The following is a 20854-nucleotide window of genomic DNA, read 5'->3' as shown; positions in this document are numbered from 1 at the left end:
TTCAAGTGATTCTTTGTGCCTCAGCCTCCTGAGTAGCTGGGATTACAGGCATGCACCACCACACCTGACTAATTTTTTTTGTATTTTTAGTAGAGATGGGGTTTCACCATGTTCGCCAGGCTGGTCGCAAACTCCTGACCTCAAGTGATTCACCCGCCTCAGCCTCCCAAAGTGCTGGGATTACAGGCCACTGTGCTCTGTTGGTAGGTACTTCCTACATGGTAATCTGAAATTTTGGTTTTAAAAAATATATCTTTGTGAACTGTTAAAAATAATAAATTTTCATATTTGTATTTCTTGGACATTTAAGTGTTGTTTCCCCAATAGTTTTCAACAAAGAAACATCTTTCTGAGAAATGACAATGATGATGACAAATTCATGATCACTTGGTTGAAGCTTGATCTTAAAACATTTTAAGTTACTTGCACTAGTATAGCAGTGAGTTTTAGAAAAAAATTACTACAATAAAAATTAGGAGGCCTAGGTTCTGATCTTACCTCTGAAAAGACTAGCCATGTGACATTGAAAAATAACTCGACTTAGTTTTTGATATTTAGTAAAAGGGAAGAACAAAATATTTCCCAAGTTTCTTCCCTTTGCTATGAAAAACAAGAAAAAACACCTCTTGGGTTTACATCTAATCAGAGACAATATAGTAACTTTTTTCATTGTAAACTATGTCAAGTACAGAAAAGTAAAGGAAATTAGTCTGTATAGTTTTAAAGGAATAAAAATAAAATGAATAGCTCTGTACTCACTACCCAGGTTTAAGAAGAGAACTGGGTGGTCTCTTTTACAAGATAAGGAATAATGCAGGCAGAACAAGTTTCATTTTGATCATGATTGGGGTGGGGGTTGTAAGGATGTTGAGTTTGGCGCTGAACTGGTTGAGTTTGAAGTACTCATAAGATTGAATCAAAGTGCAACTGGCTGAAGACATTGGGAGAAATCTGAGGTGTAGTATATTTTGGGGAGTCATCAGCATAAGACATCAATGGTTCCTCACTTTTTGGGAGTCATGGATTCTTCTGAATGTCAAGTAATTACATATGCTCGCACTTGTGGAAGGGCATTTTTGGACCTCTTAAAGTCCATTCAAAGATGCCTCATACCCCACCCAACCCTAGGAAAAATAAAGCTTATATTAAAAACCTCTGATAGCATAAATAGTAATTGAAACCACAGAAGTAATAATATCCAGAGAGTGTGTGTTGAGGGAGAGAAGAAAGAGGTCTTAGGATGGAGCACTGAATAATATCAACATTTAAAGGATGGTTAGGAAGAAGGCCATATAGAGACAGATGGAACTGCCAGAGATGGAGGAGACTGTGGGATTATGGATCCATAGACTGTTTTGAGAAGGATAGCATCAGCAACTGGGTCCAAATGCTGCAAAGAAAGCATATATGATCAGACTCAAAACTGGAGCAAAATTAAAGTGAAGAGAAATACTGCTTAGGTATAAATTCGAAACAGACCTAGTTTCTTAGGGTCTCATTTTTTTGGTTATAATTAATTATTAACAGGTACAGAAGTGTCAGATTCTCTGAAACACAAATTGGATTTGAGATTCCAAGGATATTAGCAACAAGTGACATTGCTCTACGACTCCTGCATACTCACTATGATCATGTGTCTACACCGCACCTTGTTTCAACACCATCAAAAGAAGACACTTCGTCAGTAACTGAGCCAGTCAAAGATGATGTTGACAATGTAGAAAAAGCAATCAGCAAAGAGGTTGAAGAAAAGTCCAAACAACAACAAAGAGGATCTCACTTAATTCAGGAGGAAGAAATAAAAGTTGAGGAAGAACAAGGTGACACTGAAGTGAAAATGGTAGGACACATTTAAATATACACATTTTTTCTTCATGTAACATGTGTTATTAGATTCCCTTAAAGTATTCTCAAGATTTTTCCTGAACAACTAGAAATTGTCTGGGAGCCACTTTCTTGTCAGTGCCTGAATTTTTAATGTGTATCTTTTTCTTGCCTTCCTGTTGCCCAGGCTGGAGTGCAGTGGCATGATCTTGGCTCACTACAACCTCTGTCTCCTGGGTTCAAGCGATTCTTTGTGCCTCAGCCTCCTGAGTAGCTGGGATTACAGGCACGCACCACCACACCTGGCTATTTTTTTTTGTATTTTTAGTAGAGATGGGTATTAATAGTCAATTAATGGGTATTAATAGTATTAATAGTCAATTAATAATTGAGCCACTAGCTTCAACATCCTAAAGCTCAGCACAGAAATTGCTCATTTTTATATTAGGTACACAACTGGGCAGCTTTGATGCCATTTAATTTTTGTATATTATATTTAAACTCACTCAAGGGAACTTGGCATTAAATGGAAACTTACAGTAAATACTTTTATAAACTGAAGGATAATCTTATATTACCCTGTTAACTTCCTCAGTCTTAGTTTTGTAGGAAAGAATTTTGTAAAGTAAAAATTGATTTTCTTAAAATATTACACTCTTCTCTGAAAATTTGACGTCTTTAGATACAGTATTTGAGCAGTAATCATTCCTCTAGTTAGCTTCTACTCTTTTTTCTGTTGCCAAGATGGTCAAGCTATTTATGTTAGGAAAAACTATCTCTTAAGAATTTACTAAAACTTTCTCAGAGCTGAGCAGATTTTTTGTTTAATAGCCTATTAGCATGTTACGAGGGGCCAAAAAATCCCAAGGTTTTTGATAAGTGCTTAAGACATGAAATGTATTGGTTTATTGATTTATTTTCTTTAAACACAGGAAAGGATTGAGTATTAGATTGAATACAAATTTCAAATCAGAATAGGAATTATTAGATATTCTAAGAACACATGTGATTTATTAAGAATTCCATTTAAAATATTGCACTGGTATCAAAAATTATAGGCTGGACCTGGTGGCTCACACCTGCAATCCTAGTACTTTAGGAGGCTGAGGTAGGTGGATCACTTGAGGTCAGGAGTTCGAGACCAGCCTGATCAACATGGAGAAACCCTGTCTCTACTAAAAATAGAAAAAATTAGCCCGGAGTGGTGGTGCACACCTGTAATCTGAACTACTTGGGAGGCTGAGACAGGAGAATCGCTTGAACCTGGGTGGTGGAGGTTGCAGTGAGCCAAGATTGTGCCATTGCACTCCAGCCTGTGTGACACAGTATGACTTCGTCTCAAAAAAGAAAAAAATTATACAGGCTTTATAGCAATGCAGAAAAATGGATATGCCATAATGCTAAGTACAAAAAATAGTATTTAGACTCTAATGACAAGCACGTGAAAATTTTAAAGATACAAGAAAATGAGAACTCAGAAATCTGTGCATAACTGATATTTTAGAGAGGTGGGAAATAAGTGATTTATTCCTTTTTAAAAGTTTGTCATTTTTGTTTAAATGTTTTTTGAGCAGTAAGATAGTTTTTAAAATAAAAATTTCATTTGAACTCTCAGGTAGTGTGGAAGCTCTGCTAGAGACAGTAGTGTTTCCAGTTCTCTTCATATTCCTGGAATATGGAAGGATTATACTCCTCTCCACGTTGAAACTAGGCCTGACCATGTGACTTACTTTAGCTAATAAGATGTGATTAGATATGACAAATTAACATTCACTCAAACATCTATTATTTTACTTTAAAGTTACGGCCATTTTTACAGGAGTGAGGTGGTATCACATTGTGGTTTTGATTTGCATTTCCTTAATAATTCTTTCATATGACTTAACATTATTTCAGTATGCAGTAAAATACAAAATTAAACTCCACTAACTTAAATTTGGCAGGATTTGTGATTTTAAACTCCTGTAAACAAAGAACCCGTCAGTATTTTACATGTGAATGTCACATTATTGATTTTAAAATTGTGAAATAATAGTTTGAAACCATATAATTTGAACTATTACTTGAATTTACATGGCTAAAGCAATTTTTTCTTATGCACATATCTCAAAGTGGCCTCACACTAATAATTCATTATAGTTCTGTTAATTTTGGCAGTAGTTTTATTTTTATTTTTATTGTTTTTATTTCAAATGGTTTTCGGGGAACAGATGGCATTTGGTTTCATGGATAAGTTCTTTAGGGGTGATTTCTAAGATTTTGGTGCACCCATTACCCCAGCAGTGGACACCGTACCCATTGTGTAGTCTTTTATCCCTCATCCCCTTCTCACTCTTCCTTTGAGTCCTCAAAGTCCATTGTATCATTCTTATGCATTTACATCCTCATAGCTTAGCTCCCACTTAGAAGTGAGAACATGTGATGTTTGGTTTTCTATTCCTGAGTTACTTCACTTAGAATAACGGTCTTCAATTCCATCCAGGTTGCTGTAGATGCCATTATTTCATACCTTTTTATGGTTGAGTAGTATTCCATGATACACATATACCTCATTTTCTTTATCCACTTGTTGATTGATGGGCATTTGAGCTGGTTCCATATTTTTGCAATTGCAAATTGTGCTGCTATAAACATGCGTGTACTGGTGTCCTTTTCATATGACTTCTTTTCCTCTGGGCAGAAACCCTGTAGTGGGATTGCTGGATCAAATGGTAGATCTACTTTTAATTCTTTAAGGAATCTCCATACTGTTTTCCATATCATTGTATTAGTATACATTCTCACCATCAGTGTGAAAGTATTCTCTTCACCACATCCACTCAAACATCTATTATTTTTTTGATATTTAAGTTATAGCCATTTTTAAAGGAGTGAGGTAGTATCACATTGTGGTTTTGATGTGCATTTCCTTAATAATTAGTAATGTTGAACATTTTTCATGTTTCTTGGCCATTTGTATATATTCTTTTTTTTTTTTTTTTTTTCTTTTTTTTTTTTATTGCATTTTAGGTTTTGGGGTACATGTGATGAACATGCAAGATTGTTGCATAGGTACACACATGGCAGTGTGCTTTGCTGCCTTCCGTCCCCTCACCTGTATCTGTCATTTCTCCCCATGCTATCTCTTCCCACCTCCCCACCCCCCGCCCCTCCCCCATTTCCCCCCAACAGACCCCAGTGTGTAGTGCTCCCCTCCCTGTGTCCATGTGTTCTCATTGTTCAACACCCGCCTATGAGCGAGAATATACGGTGTTTGATTTTCTGCTCTTGTGTCAGTTTGCTGAGAATTGTCTATTCATGTTCTTAGCCCAGGTTTTGATGGGATTATTATTTTCTTGCTGATTTGGGTTCCTTAAAGATTCTGGATATTTAGCATCTGATAATCTTTGTCAGATGCATACTTTGTGAAGATTTTCTCCCACTCTGTGGATTATCTATCTGTTTACTCTGTTGATTATTTCTTTTGCTATGCAGAAGCTTTTTAGTTTAATTATGTCCCATCTACTTATCATTGTTGTTGCATTTGCTTTTGGGTTCTTCTTCATTAAGTATTTTCCTAAGCCAATGTCTAGAAGGGTTGTTCCAATGTTATTTTCTAGAACTTTTATGGTTTCAGGTCTTAGATTTAAGTCTTTGATTCATTTTGAGTTGATTTTTGTATAAGGTGAGAGATGAGTATCCAGTTTTATTCCTCTATATGTGGCTTGCCAATTATTCCAGCATCATTTGTTGAATTAGGTGTCCTTTCCCCCACTTTATGTTTTTGTTTGCTTTGTCAAAGATCAGTTGACTGTAGGAATTTGCCTTTATTTCCAGGTTCTCTATTCTGTTCCATTGATCTATATGCCTACTTTTATACCGATACCAAGCTGGTATACCAGTACCATGGTGACTACAGCTATATAGTATAGTTTGAAGTCAGGTAATGTAATGCCTCCAGGTTTGTAATTTTTGCTTAGCCTTGGTTTGGCTATGCGGTGTCTTTTTCAGTTTCATATGAATTTTAGGATTTTTTTTCTAGTTCTGTGAAGAATGATGATGGTAGTTTAATGGGAATTGCATTGAATTTGTGGATGGCTTTTGGCAGTATGGTCATTTTCATAATATGATCCTACCTATCCATGAGCATGGGATGTGTTTCCATTTCTTTGTGTCATCTGTGATTTCTTTTAGCAGTGTTTTCTAGTTTTCTTTGTAGAGGTCTTTCACCTCTTGGTTAGGTATATTCCTAAATTTTTATCTTTCTTTTTTTTTTTTTATTGCAACTGTTGTAAAAGGGGTTGAGTTGTTGATTTGATTCTCAGCTTGGACACTGTTGGTGTATAGCAGAGCTACTGATCATGCTCATTGATTTTATATCCTGAAATTTTACTGAATTCACTTATCAGATCTAGGAGCTTTTAGGATGAGTCTTTAGGGTTTTCTAGGTATACAGTCTTATCATCAGCAAACACTGAGACTTCCTCTTTACCGATTTGGATGCCCTTTGTTTTTTTCTCTTGTTTGATTGCTCTGACTAGGACTTCCAGTAATATGTTGAATAGAAATGGTGAAAGTGGACATCCTTGTCTTGTTCCAGTTCTCAGGGGTAATGCTTTCAACGTTTCCCTATTCAGCATAATGTTGGCTGTGGGTTTGTCATAGATGGCTTTGTTACCTTAAGGCATGTCTCTTCTATGCTGATTTTACTGAGAGTTGTAATCATAAAGGGATGCTGAATTTTGTCCAGATGTTTTGTTTAATTCTATGTGGTATATCACGTTTATTGACTTGCACATATTAAACCATCCCTGCATCCCTGGTATGAAACTCACTTGATCATGGTGAATTATCTTTTTCTTCTAGGGTTTTTATGGTGTTAGGTCTTATGTTTAAGTCTTTAATCCATCTGGAGTTAATTTTGGTGTAAGGTGTCAGGAAGGGGTCCAGTTTCTGCTTTCTGCACATGGCTAGCCAGTTTTCCCAACACCATTTATTAAACAGGAAATCCTTTCCCATTGCTTGTTTTTGTCAGGTTTGTCAAAGATTGGATGGTTGTAGATGTGTTGTGTTGCCTTCAAGGCCTCTGTTCTGTTCCATTGGTCTATATCTCTGTTTTGGTACCAGTATCATGCTCTTTTGATTACTGTAGCCTTGTAGTATAGTTTGAAGTTCGGTAGTGTGATGCCTCTCACTTTGTTCTTTTGCGTAAAATTGACTTGGCTATGTGGGCTCTCTTTTGGTTCCATATGAATTTTAAGGTGTTTTTTTTTCCAGTTCTGTGAAGAAGGTCATTGGTAGCTTGATGGGTATAGTGTTGAATCTGTAAATTACTTTGGTCAGTATGGCCATTTTCACGATACTGAATCTTTCTAACCATGAACATGGAATGTTTCTCCATCTGTTTGTGTCCTCTCTTATTTAGTTGAGCAGTGGTTTATAGTTCTCCTTGAAGAGGTCCTTTACGTTCCTTGTTAGCTGTATTCCCAGGTATTTTATTCTCTTTGTAGCAATTGTGAATGGCAGTTCGTTCTTGATTTGGCTCTCTTTAAGTCTGTTATTGGTGTATAGGAATGCTTGGTATTTTTGCACATTGATTTTGTATCCTAAGACTTTGCTGAAGTTGCTTATCAGTTTCAGGAGATTTTGGGCTGAGATGATGGGGTCTTCTAGATATACAATCATGTTAGAGACAATTTGACTTCCTTCTTTCCTATTTGAATACCCTTTATTTCTTTTTCTTGCCTGATTTCTCTGGCTAGAACTTGAAGTACTATATTGAATAGGAGTGGTGAGAGAGGGCATTCTTGTCTAGTGCCAGATTTCAAAGGGAATGCTTCCAGTTTTTGTCCATTCAGTATGATATTGGCTGTTGGTTTGTCATAAATAGCTTTTATTATTTTGAGATACGTTCCATCAATACCTGGTTTATTGAGGGTTTTTAGCATAAAGGGCTGTTGAATTTTGTCAAAGGCTTTCTCTGCATCAATTGAGATAATCATGTGGTTTTTGTCTTTGGCTCTGTTTGTGTGGTGAATTGTGTTTATAGACTTGTATATGTTGAACCAGCCTTGCATCCCTGGGATGAATCCTACTTGATCATGGTGGATAAGCTTTTTGATGTGCTGTTGCAATCAGTACGGCTTGCCAGTATTTTATTGAAGATTTTTGCATCTATGTTCATCATGGATATTGGCCTGAAGTTTTCTTTTCTTGCTGAGTCTCTGCCGGGTTTTGATATCAGGATGATGTTGGTCTCATAAAATGATTTGGGAAGGATTCCCTCTTTTTGGATTGTTTGGAATAGTTTCTGAAGGAATGGTACCAGCTCCTCTTTGTATGTCTAGTAGAATTCGGCTGTGAACCCATCTGGACCTGGGCTTTTTTTGGGTGGTAGGCTCTTAATTACTACCTCAATTTCAGACCTTGTTATTGGTCTATTCAGGGTTTCAGCTTCTTCCTGGTTTAGGCTTGGGAGGATGCAAGTGTCCAGGAATTTATCCATTTCTTCCAGGTTTACTAGTTTATGTGCATAGAATTGTTTGTAATAATCTCTGATGATGGTTTGTATTTCTGTGGAATTTGTGGTGATATCCCCTTTATCATTTTTTATTGCATCTATTTGATTATTCTCTTTTCTTTTTTATTAATCTGGCTAGTGGTCTATTTTGTTGATCTTTTTGAAAAACCAGCTCCTGGATTTATTGATTTTTTTTGAAGGGTTTTTGTGTCTCTATCTTTTTCAGTTCTGCTCTGATCTTAGTTATTTCTTGTCTTCTGCTAGGTTTTGAGTTTTTTTGATCTTGCTTCTCTAGCTCTTTGAATTTTGATGCTAGGGTTTCAATTTTAAATCTCTCATTGCTTCTCATGTGGGCATTTATTGCTATATATTTTCCTCTAGGGACCGCTTTAAATGTGTCCCAGAGATTCTGGTATGTTGTGTCTTCGTTCTTGTTGGTTTCAAAGAACATCTTTATTTCTGCCTTCATTTCATTGTTTATCCAGTCAACATTCAAGAGCCAGTTCAGTTTCCATGAAGCTGTGTGGTTCTGAGTTAGTTTCTGAATTCTGAGTTTTAACTCGATTGCACCGTGGTCTGAGAGACTGTTTGTTAATGATTTCCATTCTTTTGCATTTGCTGAGGAGTGATTTACTTCCAATTATGTGGTCAATTTTAGAGTAGGTGTGATGTGGTGCTGAGAAGAATGTATATTCTGTGGATTTGGGGTGGAGAGTTCTGTAAATGTCTATTAGATTTGCTTGGTCCAGGTCTGAGTTCAAGTCCTGGATATCCTTGTTAATTTTCTATCTCGTTGATCTGTCTAATATTGACAATGGGGTGTTAAAATCTCCCACTATTATTGTGTGGGAGTCTAAGTCTCTTTGTAAGTCATTAAGAACTTATGTATCTGGGTGCTCCTGTATTGGGTGCTTATATATTTAGGATTGTTAGCTCTTCTTGTTGCGTTGATCCTTTTACCATTATGTAATGTCCTTCTTTGTCTCTTTTGATCTTTGTTGCTTTAACATCTGTTTTATCAGAGATGAGAATTGCAACTCTTGCTTTTCTTTGCTCTCCATTTGCTTGGTAAATCTTCCTCTATCTCTTTATTTTGAGCCTTTGTGTATCCTTACATGTGAGATGGGTTTTGGCATTTTATCCAATTTGCCAGTCTGTGTCTTTTGATTGGGGCATTTAGCCCATTTACATTTAGGGTTAATATTGTTATGTGTGAATTTGATCCTGCCATTTTGATGCTAGCTGGCTGTTTTGCCCATTAGTTGATGCAGTTTCTTCATTGTGTTGATGTGCTTTACCATTTGGTATGTTTTTGGAGTGGCTGGTACTGGTTGTTCCTTTCTATGTTTAGTGCCTCTTTCAGGAGCTCTTGTAAATAAAGCAGGCCTGGTGGTGATGAAATCTCTGAGTACTTGCTTGTTTGCAAACAATTTTATTTTTCCTTCACTTATTAAGCTTAGTTTGGCTGGATATGAAATTCTGGGTTGAAAGTTCTTTTCTTTAAGGATGTCGAATATTGCCCCCCACTCTCTTTGGGCTTGTAGGGTTTCTGCTGAGAGATCTGCTGTAAGTCTGATGGGCTTCCCTTTGTGGGTAACCTAACCTTTCTCTCTGGCTGCCCTTAACATTTTCTCCTTCATTTCAACCCTGGTGAATCTGACAATTATGTGCCTTGGGGTTGCTCTTCTTGAGGAATATTTTCGTGGTGTTCTCTGTATTTCCTGGACTTGAATATTGTCCTGCCTTGCTAGGTTGGGGAAGTTTTCCTGGATAATATCCTGAAGAGTATTTTCCAGCTTGGATTCATTCTCTCTGTCACATTCAGGTACACCTTTCAAACATAGATTTGGTCTTTTCACATAGTCTCACATTTCTTGGAGACTTTGTTCAGTCCTTTTTATCCTTTTTTTCTCTAATCTTGCCTTCTCTTTTTATTTCATTAAGTTAATCTTAAACATATCATATCCTTTCTTCTGCTTGGTCAGTTCAGCTGTTGAAACTTGTGTATGCTTCACCAAGTTCTCGTGTTGTGTTTTTCAGCTCCATCAATTCACTTATATTCCTCTCTAAGTTGTTTATTCTCATTAGCATTTCATCAAATCTTTTTTCAAGCTTAGTTTCTTTGCACTGGGTTAGAACATGTTCTTTTAGTTCACAGAAGTTTCTTATTATCCACCTTCTGAAGCCTGATTCTGTCAATTTACTACACTCATTCTCCATCCAGCCTTGTTCCCTTGCTGTTGAGGAGTTGTGATCCCTTGTAGGAGGAGAGGCATTCTGGTTTCGGGTGTTTTCATCCTTTTTGCACTGGTTTCTTCCCGTATTTGTGGATTTATCCACCTGTCGTCTTTGTAGTTGTTGACTTTCAGATTGGGTCTCTGAGTGGACGTCCAGTTTGTTGATGATGAAGTTATTTCTTTCCGTTTCTTAATTTTCCTTCTAACAGTCTGGCCCCTCTGCTGTAGGACTGCTGAGGTCCACTCCAGGCCCTCCTTGCCTGGGGATCACCTGTAGCAGCTACAGAACAGTAAGGGTTACTGCCAGTTTCTTCTTCTGCTATCTTTGTCCCAGGATACCCACCTGATGTCAGTCTGAGCTGTCCTTTATGAGGTGACTCTTTGGACATATGGGGGTCAGGGAGTTGCTTGAGGAGACAGTCTGTCCTTTATAGAAACTCAAGCTGAGCTGTCAGCCCCGTTGCTCATTCAGAGCTGCTGGGCAGGTACATTTAAGTCTGCTGTAGCAGAACTCATAAACCCTCCCACTTTTTTTCCCCCAGGTGCTCTGTCCCAGGGATTTAGGGCTTTATTTATGAGTTTCTGTTGTGCTGCTGCCTTTTTTCAGGGCTGCCCTGCCCAGGGAGGAGGCAGCCTAATCACTGTCTGCCTGCAGAGGCTTTGCTGAGCTGCTGTGGGCTCCGCCCAGCTACCGTGTGAACTAGCCAATAAAAATATACTAAACCATAAGTAATCAAATTAGAAAAAGTCATTTGTTTTCCTGTCAGATTGAGTAAGCAGGTATCTTCAGATACTGTTGTTAGAAGTGTAAATCTGTACAATCCTTATTTGGCACTATGTAAACATGCCTATGATTAGTGATTTTACTTATAGTAATTTATTATGAGAAAATAATAGAGCAAAATAAATAAAAATGCCAAGATGTTCATTGACATATTTTTATAGTAGCAAAAACAGTCCACAAATTAATTATAAAATATTCAAACAATACTAGTTTATTTGGGTATTTGGATATTTTATCATTTAAAATGACACAGATTTTATATACTTTTCTATAGAAAGATGCCTAGGATGTGTCATTAAAAGTTTTTTAAAGTTAAAACTCTATTATCGATATGATTCTGTGTTTGTGAATGCACAAAAAATATCTAGGACCCTCTTCACCAAAGTGGCTATTGGTGGTGGGGGAAAGATTGTGAGAAGGATGGAATGATGACATATTATTAGTGATTTTTTACTCTCTGTACACTATTGTATTATTTGAATTTTTAATAAATAAGTACCTAACACACATAACTTTCCTCATAGGAAATGAGACAATGTATTTCCCATTTTGGCTTTAAAGGGGGAATTTCATGGTAAGTCTGTGTGCTGAGGTGAAATTCCCTTCCTCCATCACACTAATCCCTGTACCTAACTTCTACTTGTCTTGATTCAAGACATACCTTAAATTTTACCTCCACAGAATCCTCCCTGTCTCCTCAGGTTAAATTAGCTGTCCATCCACCATGCTCTTATCATTCTGTTTATTAGAATTATTACCTTAAACACTAAATTATGATCTTGAGGACAAGAATTTCTTGATAGACTTCATATTCAAGCAGAGAGCATAGAGCTCATGATAAAGGCTCAATGAATGTTTATTGAATGAATAAAGGAAAAAGTGAATGAATGGATGGTTAAGTGATGAAAAGCAGGCCCTGACTTGAGTGTGATATATTGTTAGCAACCTACATAAACTGGGGAATTCAACCACTATCCCCCTCCCTCTTTTGAGAGATACTTAAGATCCTCTTCATTACAGTTGGGTGTGCTGGAGATCATTTCTGCTACCTCTAGGGAATCTGCAAGCTGGTCACTGGGGAGTCTGTGGACTCTCCCCCCTACAGTTCTGATTCTCCACCCCTTTGGTGATCCAGCATAGTATATGGTGATAGGAAGACTGTTGCTGTCACTACTGCAGCCTCAGAAAAGGTGTGCTCCTTCCATTCCAGTTGGAACTCGGTGTGAGTTTGAAGCAATATTTACAGACAGTGGTTAGTTTGTATTCCTATATAATCATGGCTACAGGAGAACTAACATAACCCTAGGTTTCATTCATAACACGATGCGTGTGTGTGTGTGTGTGTGTGTGTGTGTGTGTTTGTATGTCTTGGTGTGTGGGTGTGTGTGTGACAAAATGTATTCTAAATGTTTTAAATTGTCATATAAATTCATGATATTCAACTTTTGTGTGTACGTGTGTAAATTAGGGACTACATGTAAGATCAGTGGGCAAACTTAACTATGTTTCAGATTTAGAGAAAAAAAATTCTCTATTTTTCCAACATTTTTTTTCTGGTTGGGGTAAACTGCTTACCTCATAATTTTAGGTTGGCATATTTTATTATAAATCCTACATTTTTTATGTCTTTATAATGACTTTAGAGACTGATGCAAAGCAAATATGATATAATAAAGCAAGAAATATGGCCCACAATATTTGAATTATGTTTGATACATTAGATAATCACAAATAACAAGTATTTAGTATTTTGTTCATTTAAAAATTAAATCTCTTACATTAGAAGATGTAGTTTTCTTTCTCATGAGTAGCACGAAGTTTGCCACTAGAGGGCTCTTAATACCATATTTTAGTTCATTTAAATATGTTATGCTGATATTATAGGTTCCCAATTACTGTATCATGCAAACTTTTTAGAAAAGTTTAAGTGTCACACATTTATGAGAAATTTTTTTTCAATGAGAATTACCTTCAGAACTACGTTAGTGATCTAAAGGGCATGCAGGATAGTATGTGGGTCTTTGAACTTTTAAAAAGTTCAAGTTAAAGTAGTCTCTGGCTTTAAGATAGTTTAAACAAACATATACAGGATTTAACATAAATATTTTATATATGTAATATTTATATATGTTATTTGTCAAACATTTACTAAATACCTGCCATTGATAAGGGATTCAACACGATCTTCTTTTTAATGAGCTAACAATCTTGTTGTGGATTAGAAGAGTGACAGTTACCATATATTCTAATATGTACAATGAGAGAGATTTTACATGGGGGTTAAGAGATCAAAATAAAAACAAACGAACATATTGGAAGTCTATTCTTACGAGGTAACACGAGCTGAATCTTTTGGTGTGGCATGGAGAAGTTTAGACAGGAAGGAAAGGATGTTATTTTGGTCAGAGGGAAAAGTATGGAGACATGAAGTAGTTTTGGTGATTTGGGATGTTTTGTGATCATTGTGGATAAATTAAAAATCCATGCGAATAGGTTATATCAAAAACTAGCATCAGAGCTCCTTAACATTCAACAACCTTTAACTTGCCACAAATGTATGTTTTCAGTTCATTTCCAGGCCATACCCTGGGAGTTGTTCTCATTTACTTACTTACTGAATATTTATCGTGTGCCTACCTCTGTGTGGTAGGCACCATTCTGGCCCTCAGGGGACGATAGCCAAAGGATAAATAAGGTTCCTTCTCTCATAATTTACATACAAGTTAGGAGAAATCAACAATAAATTTAAAAAGTAGAAATTAACATACGGTAATCATTCATGTACAGAATTTAAAAGGATTAAACTGGGAGTGACTTTACATTGGGGAGTTAGGGAGGACCTGTTTGATACGGCACTATTTAGCTGAGACCCAAATGACAGGAAGGAATCAGCTATAAAATGAAGAAGGTAAAAATAGTCTTCAGGCACAATTACTGCAGAAGTCGTAAGATAGAAGTGAGGAGGAAGGCCAGCGGACTGATGTTTGATGGGCAAGAAGGAAAGTGATATATAATAAAGTTGGAGAGGGAGGCAGAAACCAGATAAAGTCAGGCGTTGCAGTCCCTAGTGAGAATTTAGGCTTTTATTGTAAATGCAACGGGGAACCATTAGAGGGTGGTAAGTAGGAAGGAGTATGACATGATGTGATATATGGCTCTGAAAGGTTATTCTGGCTACTGTATAGAGAACAAATTGTGAGGGGCCAGAATAAAAGCACAGTGCCTAGTTAAATAGTACTGGTAAGTAATAAGTCATGGTGGTTCGCACAGAGGTTGCAGTAAGAGTTGTAGAAAGTTGAATATGTTTGGGTTATGTTTCGGAGGTAAAATAAATGTTTCTGCGATTTTATTTTGAGAAATGAGGCATATGGTGATACAGCTTACAGAGATGAACAAGAATAGAGTGAAACAGTTGAGAGTAGCTGTGAAACGAGTTCTGTTTGTGTTATAGTAAGTTTGGAGGACACAAGTGGAAATGACAGGTAGGCAAATGTGAAACTGGAGTTCAGAGGAAAGTCAGACAGACCTATCACGAACATGTTCATATGCAGGTTATGTTCTGAACTTCTGGAGTCAAGCAATACACAGTATCTGTGACCTACAGAGCATCACTAGCTTATATTTGGGGACCATTGGTCTGGAGATAGTGTTTAAAGCCACTGAAATGAATGAGAACGGTAGACTCAGTATAATTATTCTTAATTAATGCTGTATTTTCAAAATTTATTTTCAATTCCTTATCAAGAATCAGCTTCAAAATTTATTTTGAGTTATAGTAAAATTTAAATTATCTTTTGATGAAAAAGTATATTTCAGATCAATGAATTTCTTTGGCATAGATCTATTGACGGATAATAAAATTTAAGACATTCTGTTAAACTTGTAAAGTGTTCAGTGCTGACATTTTGCAGATATTATCAAGATCATTTAGTTCATTAGTAATTGTTGGCATCAGTTTCATATATTATCTTCCAATACTTTCATGATTTTGTAGCTTTTGATTGGCTTAGTTATGTTTTTACATTTAAATCTTATATCCATCTGGAATTTATTTTAGTGTAAAGTGAGAAGAATGAATCTAAATTTATTTTATTGCAAATCTTAGCCAGCTGTCTCAAAACACATACTATATAAACTTAGGCTTTTTCCATTGATGTGAAATGCCATATGCTGAATTTTTAAGTGGATCCTATGATCTATTTTTGGAATCTCTATTCTGTTTTTATTGATCCACCTATTAATGATAGGTTATGTTTTTATATCAAATTCAAGTTGCACATATACTAAAGGAATTTCTATGTTATAATATCTGTGCATTTGTCAAGTTGCAATGAAAATTATTTGCTAGTGTCCTATGAAGTTCTGTTATGTTATAAGCCAGTTCTTACATATGTTGAGCCAAGATAGCATTGAAAAGTTATACTTTAGCTACCTTCTCTAATTCGTATTCTTTCAACATTTCAAAGCAAACATCTTTTGGAAAATGTTATTTACTCTAAATCTATCATAAATCTATAAATTTAATATAATTGAAGTAAAAATTCCAGTTGTCAATTTTGAGACTTGAAAAAATACTATTAAAGCTTATGTAGAAAAAAAAATACTTGGAAAACACCCAATTTTGTAAAAGAATTATGATGAAAGAGGGCTTTTCATTACCAGATATAAAACATAATGAAAATATGAATAAAGTAATTTTTTGACTTCATTGCCAACAAACACAAGGAGATTATTATTATAATATATAAAACTTATATTGTCAGCAAATGAGATTTGAAGTTTTTTTGGCAGGAGCATGTTTTGATGACACTGTTACAATTACAGGAAAACATTCTAGAGTAATTACCAAGATTAAGGAGCTTGTGCTAGAATGTACATTGACTCACTGCATCCTTCATCTGGAAGTCTAACTTCAAAAAAGTCAGTTAAGCTCAAGAGTAGTACAAATTTTTTAAAAATTGAATTATGTAAAGGCAGTGTGTTACATGCTAGATTATTGGTAATATAGAAGCTGATAAATGCATGTTGTTGCATACTGAGGTGAAGTACTGTGTTTATCAAGGGAAAAGTTCTGTTGAGAAAGTCTAAATTCCTAGTGATCCTGCAAGATAAGAAGCCAGTTTGGTCTAAACTCTTTGAAGAGTTCTCAACTTTTTGAAGATATGAATCAGACTGACTTGCCTGTTGGTCTGATATCTTTGATATTTTTATTGATCATAATCCTCCCTGTAAGAAATAAATACAATTTGTTTTTTAAAGATAAATAATGCTGAAGGACACCTGGCTTTCCCATAGGCACCTCAAATTCAACATTCCACAATCAAATTCTTTATTTTTTCCCCAAACCTGTCCTTCCTCCTTTTCTTTTCTCGCTCTTTTTTTTTTTTTTTTTTTTGCTAATTGTTATCACTCTCCACCTTAATTACCTAAACCCAACACCTGAAAATCAGCCTTACCCTCTTTCTTGCTTTACTTTTATATCTAGTCCCTCTTCAAGTTACATTGCTTTTACTTCCTTATCTTCTCTCCTGTAAGCTCCTTCTAGTGGCCCTGGCTGCTTCTGCCTTGGGTAGGTCCTGGTCCTCTCTACACTGAACTTCTAGCACTTCACTGAGCAAATCATTCATCAGCTGGCTGCCAAATGCAACTTTCTTCACATTAAGTTCCTACTGAAGGCCTCTCATGAGCTCTCCTTTACCCATAGGGGAAATTCTAGTCTGTAGAGTGGCTTCCAAAGGTCTCCACAATCTGGTCCCTGTATCTCTCCAGCCTCAGATATCTTTACACTCTCCTAGCATGCCTCATTCCAACTATACCTGACCATTTGGAGTGCTTGGAACACCATTTTGCTTCATGCCTTTCACTCACATTAGAATTTGCTCCCATCATTTTTGGGGAAGGATCTATTAATAATTATCTTTCAATATTTAATCCAGCAAACCTGGAAGCATGACCTTACCTGACTTCAAACTATATTACAGGGCTACAGTAACCAAAACAGCATGGTACTGGTACAGAAACAGGTACATAAACCAATGGAACACATAAGAGAGACCAGAAATAAGGCCACACACCTACAAACATCTGATCTTCAACAAGGTTGACAAAAACAAACAATGGGGAAAAAGACTCTCTATTCAATAAAAGTGGTTCTGGGATAACTGGCTAGCTATATGCCGAAGATTGAACCTGGACCCCTTTCTTATACTGTTTATAAAAATCAACTCAATATGGATTAAAGACTTTAATGTAGCGAGGCATGGTGGCTAACGCCTGTAATCCCAGCACTTTGGGAGGCCAAGGCAGGTGGATCACCTGAGGTCAGGAGTTTGAGACCAGTCTGGCCAACACCGTGAAAACCCATCTTTACTAAAAATACAAAAGATTAGCTGGGTGTGGTGGTACGTGCCTGTAATTCCAGATACTTGGGAGGCTGAAACAGGAGGATCACTTGAGCCCAGGAGGTGGAGGCTGCAGTGAGCAGAGATTGCACCATTGCACTCATAACCTGGGCAACAAAGCAAGGCAAAAAAAAAAAAAAAAAGACTTAAATGTAAAACTTAACACTATAAAGATCCTGGAAGACAACCCAGACAATAAAATCCTGGACACAGGATGGGCAAAGATTTCATGAAAAATACATCAAATAAAGTTGTAACAAAAGCAAAAATTGACAAGTGGGATCTAATTAAACTGAAGAGCTTCTGCACAGCAAAAGGAACTATCAACAGAGTAAACAGCCTGAAGAATGGTAGAAAATATTTGCAAACTATGCATCTGACAAAGGTCTAATATCCAGCATCTATAAGGAACATAAGTTTACAAGAGAAAAACAACCCCATTAAAAAGTGGGCAAAGGACATGAATAGACACTTTTTAAAAGAAGACATACACGCGGCCAAGAAGCATATGAAAAGAAGCTTAATATCACTGATCGTTAGAGAAATGTAAATCAGAACCACAATGAGATACCATCTCATACCAGTCAGAATGACTATTACTAAAAAGTCAAAAATTAACAGATGCTAGTGAGGTTGCAGAGAAAAGGGAACACTTAAATGCTGTTGGCGGCATGTAAATTAGTTCAACCATTGTGGAAAGCAGTATGGTGATTCCTTAAAGACCTAAAAGCGGAACTACTATTCCACCCAGTAATCCCATTACTGGGTATATATGCAGAGGAATATAAATCATTCCACCATAAAGACACATGCATGTGAATGTTCATTGTAGCACTGTTCACAATAGCAAAGAAATGGAATCAACCTAAATGCCAATCAGTGACAGATTGGATAAAGAAAATGTACATATACTCCATGGAATACCATGCAGCCATGAGAAAGAATGAGATCATGTCTTTTGCAGGGACATGGATGGAGCTGGAGGCTATTATCCTTAGCAAACTAATGCAAGAACAGAAAACCAAATACAGCTAGTGCTTGACTTACGACCAGGATTGGTTCCGACAGATCAGTCGTAACACGATTTGGTCGTAAGTTGAGTAGGCTATATGTACAGTACTGTGAAATGTTATAAAAATCTTTAAGTCATATTTTATAATTTTCTTTCATTATTGTTATATATCATAATTTTCTTTGTTCATTTTATGCCATTTGTATCATCTCTACACCATTTTGTTTCTTATTTTTACATTCATCAGGTTTAGGTAAAACACTACATTACCAGTACAACTGGTTTAATATTTGCAAAACATACAAAATTACAAAATACAGGTGCATACAAAAATACAAAATACAGGTGTAAAAAATACCATAGGAAACATTCTCCGTTTTGTGGATGGGCCTGCTTCATTGCTTTGTTATGACTGTTGATCGCATCAGTGAAGAACCTTTCACAGCTTCACGAATTCTTTATCTTTCAAAATCGTCGACACAGTCGAGTGTGATAACTTCGTATCACGTGGGATCACATTCCCTTTCTTTCCTCCTTCGTACTGCTTAATTACCTTCATTTTCCTGTCGAGATCGATGGCCTTTCTTTCCTTCTTGGCAGGCTGAGATGTAGACAAAGACAATTTCCTCTTGGTAGACATCTTGGGAGGGGTTTGATGAAAAATATCCAAGACACAAAACACAAATTGCTGTACCGAGTCTGGGATAACAGTTGAAATGGTGCACGCGGAGATTGTAGTGCTGCTGGAAGCTGGTCCGCACTATTGTACACCCAGCTGGGCAACGTTTGTGCTGCCAGACATGGAGCAGTCGTGGCTAGAGATTGTGGTCCTAAAGTCGAATGATCATAAGTTGCATAGGTAGTAAGTCGATCAATACCTGTACCACAAGTTCTCACTTATAAGTGGGAGCTAAATGAGACCTCATGAACATAAGAAAATAACAGACACTGGGGTCTACTTAAGAGTGGAGGGTGGGAGGAGAGCAAGGTGCAGTAAAAATAACTATTGGGTACAAGGCTTAATACCTAGATGATGAAATAGTCTATACAACAAACTCCTGTGACATAAGTTTGCCTATACAACAAGCCTTCACATGTACCCCAGAACCTAAAAGTTTTTTAAAAATTTAGTTCAAACTTATCATCTTTAGGTAAGAGAGGTGTTGCCTGTTTCACCCACCCATTTTCCCACACAATTAACTCTTCTTTTTTGTACTCCTATTGTGGATCCCTTACTTTCTACAACACTCACAAGAATATGCCCATTTGTTTACTTGCTTCCCTAATAGTCTGGAAGTTCCTTAAGTCAGGGACTTGTCTTTTATTGCCAGTTTCTAGCAGTGCCACTACAATTTAGGAGCTCTGTGAAATTATTTTTGAAGGAATAAGGGAGAAGGTACAGAGGCATGATGGAAAGGGTTTGCAGAGAATGCAATAGTGTTAGAACTGGCCAAGAGGAAAACACATAGGGCACTATGGTGATGAAAGATGAGAAAGGCTAGATTACTAAGAGGCACTTGTCTGCGTATGATGGTTGAGAGATAGGGGATTAACTAGCTTTAAATTTCTGACTAGAACTCTGCTATAAGGTTATTCTGTTGTTGCAGAAGTACAGGTACTATATGAAGTCAAATGAAGTTTGCTAGATATCATTCATTTTGCAAGTATTAGCACACACACACACACACACACATACACCCCCCATTTTTAAAAATATATTTTAAGTTCTGGGGTACATGTGCAGAACGTGCAGATTGGTTACATAGGTGGTTTGCTGCATCCATCACCTCATCTACATTAGATAGTTCTTCTAATGCTATCCCTTTCCTATATCCCCACCCCCTGCTATCCCTTCCCTAGCTTCCCACCCCCTGACAGGCCCCAGTGTTTGATATTCTCCTTCTTGCCTCCATGTGTTCTCATTGTTCAACACCCACTTATGATTGAGAACATGTGGTGGTTGGTTTTCTGTTATTGTGTCAGTTTGCTGAAAATGATGGTTTCCAGCTTCATCCATGTCCCTACAAAGAACATGAACTCATCCTTTTTTATGGCTGCATAGTATTCCATGGTATATATATACCACATTTTCTTTAT

General features: G+C 36.7%; 1 protein-coding gene across 1 annotated transcript in view; it reads left to right on the top strand.

Moving 5' to 3' along the window:
- DNAI7 (dynein axonemal intermediate chain 7) overlaps window positions 1-20854 on the top strand; it is an 87232-nt gene that overhangs the window by 45414 nt on the left and 20964 nt on the right. Inside the window, 1 exon segment of the mRNA XM_074402925.1 lies at window positions 1528-1840. Within this exon segment, the coding sequence (XP_074259026.1) occupies window positions 1528-1840 (313 nt within the window).

This window comes from Saimiri boliviensis, chromosome 7 (genome assembly GCF_048565385.1).
Source record: "Saimiri boliviensis isolate mSaiBol1 chromosome 7, mSaiBol1.pri, whole genome shotgun sequence".
Lineage (NCBI taxonomy): Eukaryota > Metazoa > Chordata > Mammalia > Primates > Cebidae > Saimiri > Saimiri boliviensis.
The sequence above is the reverse complement of the archived record's forward strand: the minus strand, read 5'-3'. Positions and strand labels throughout refer to the sequence as shown.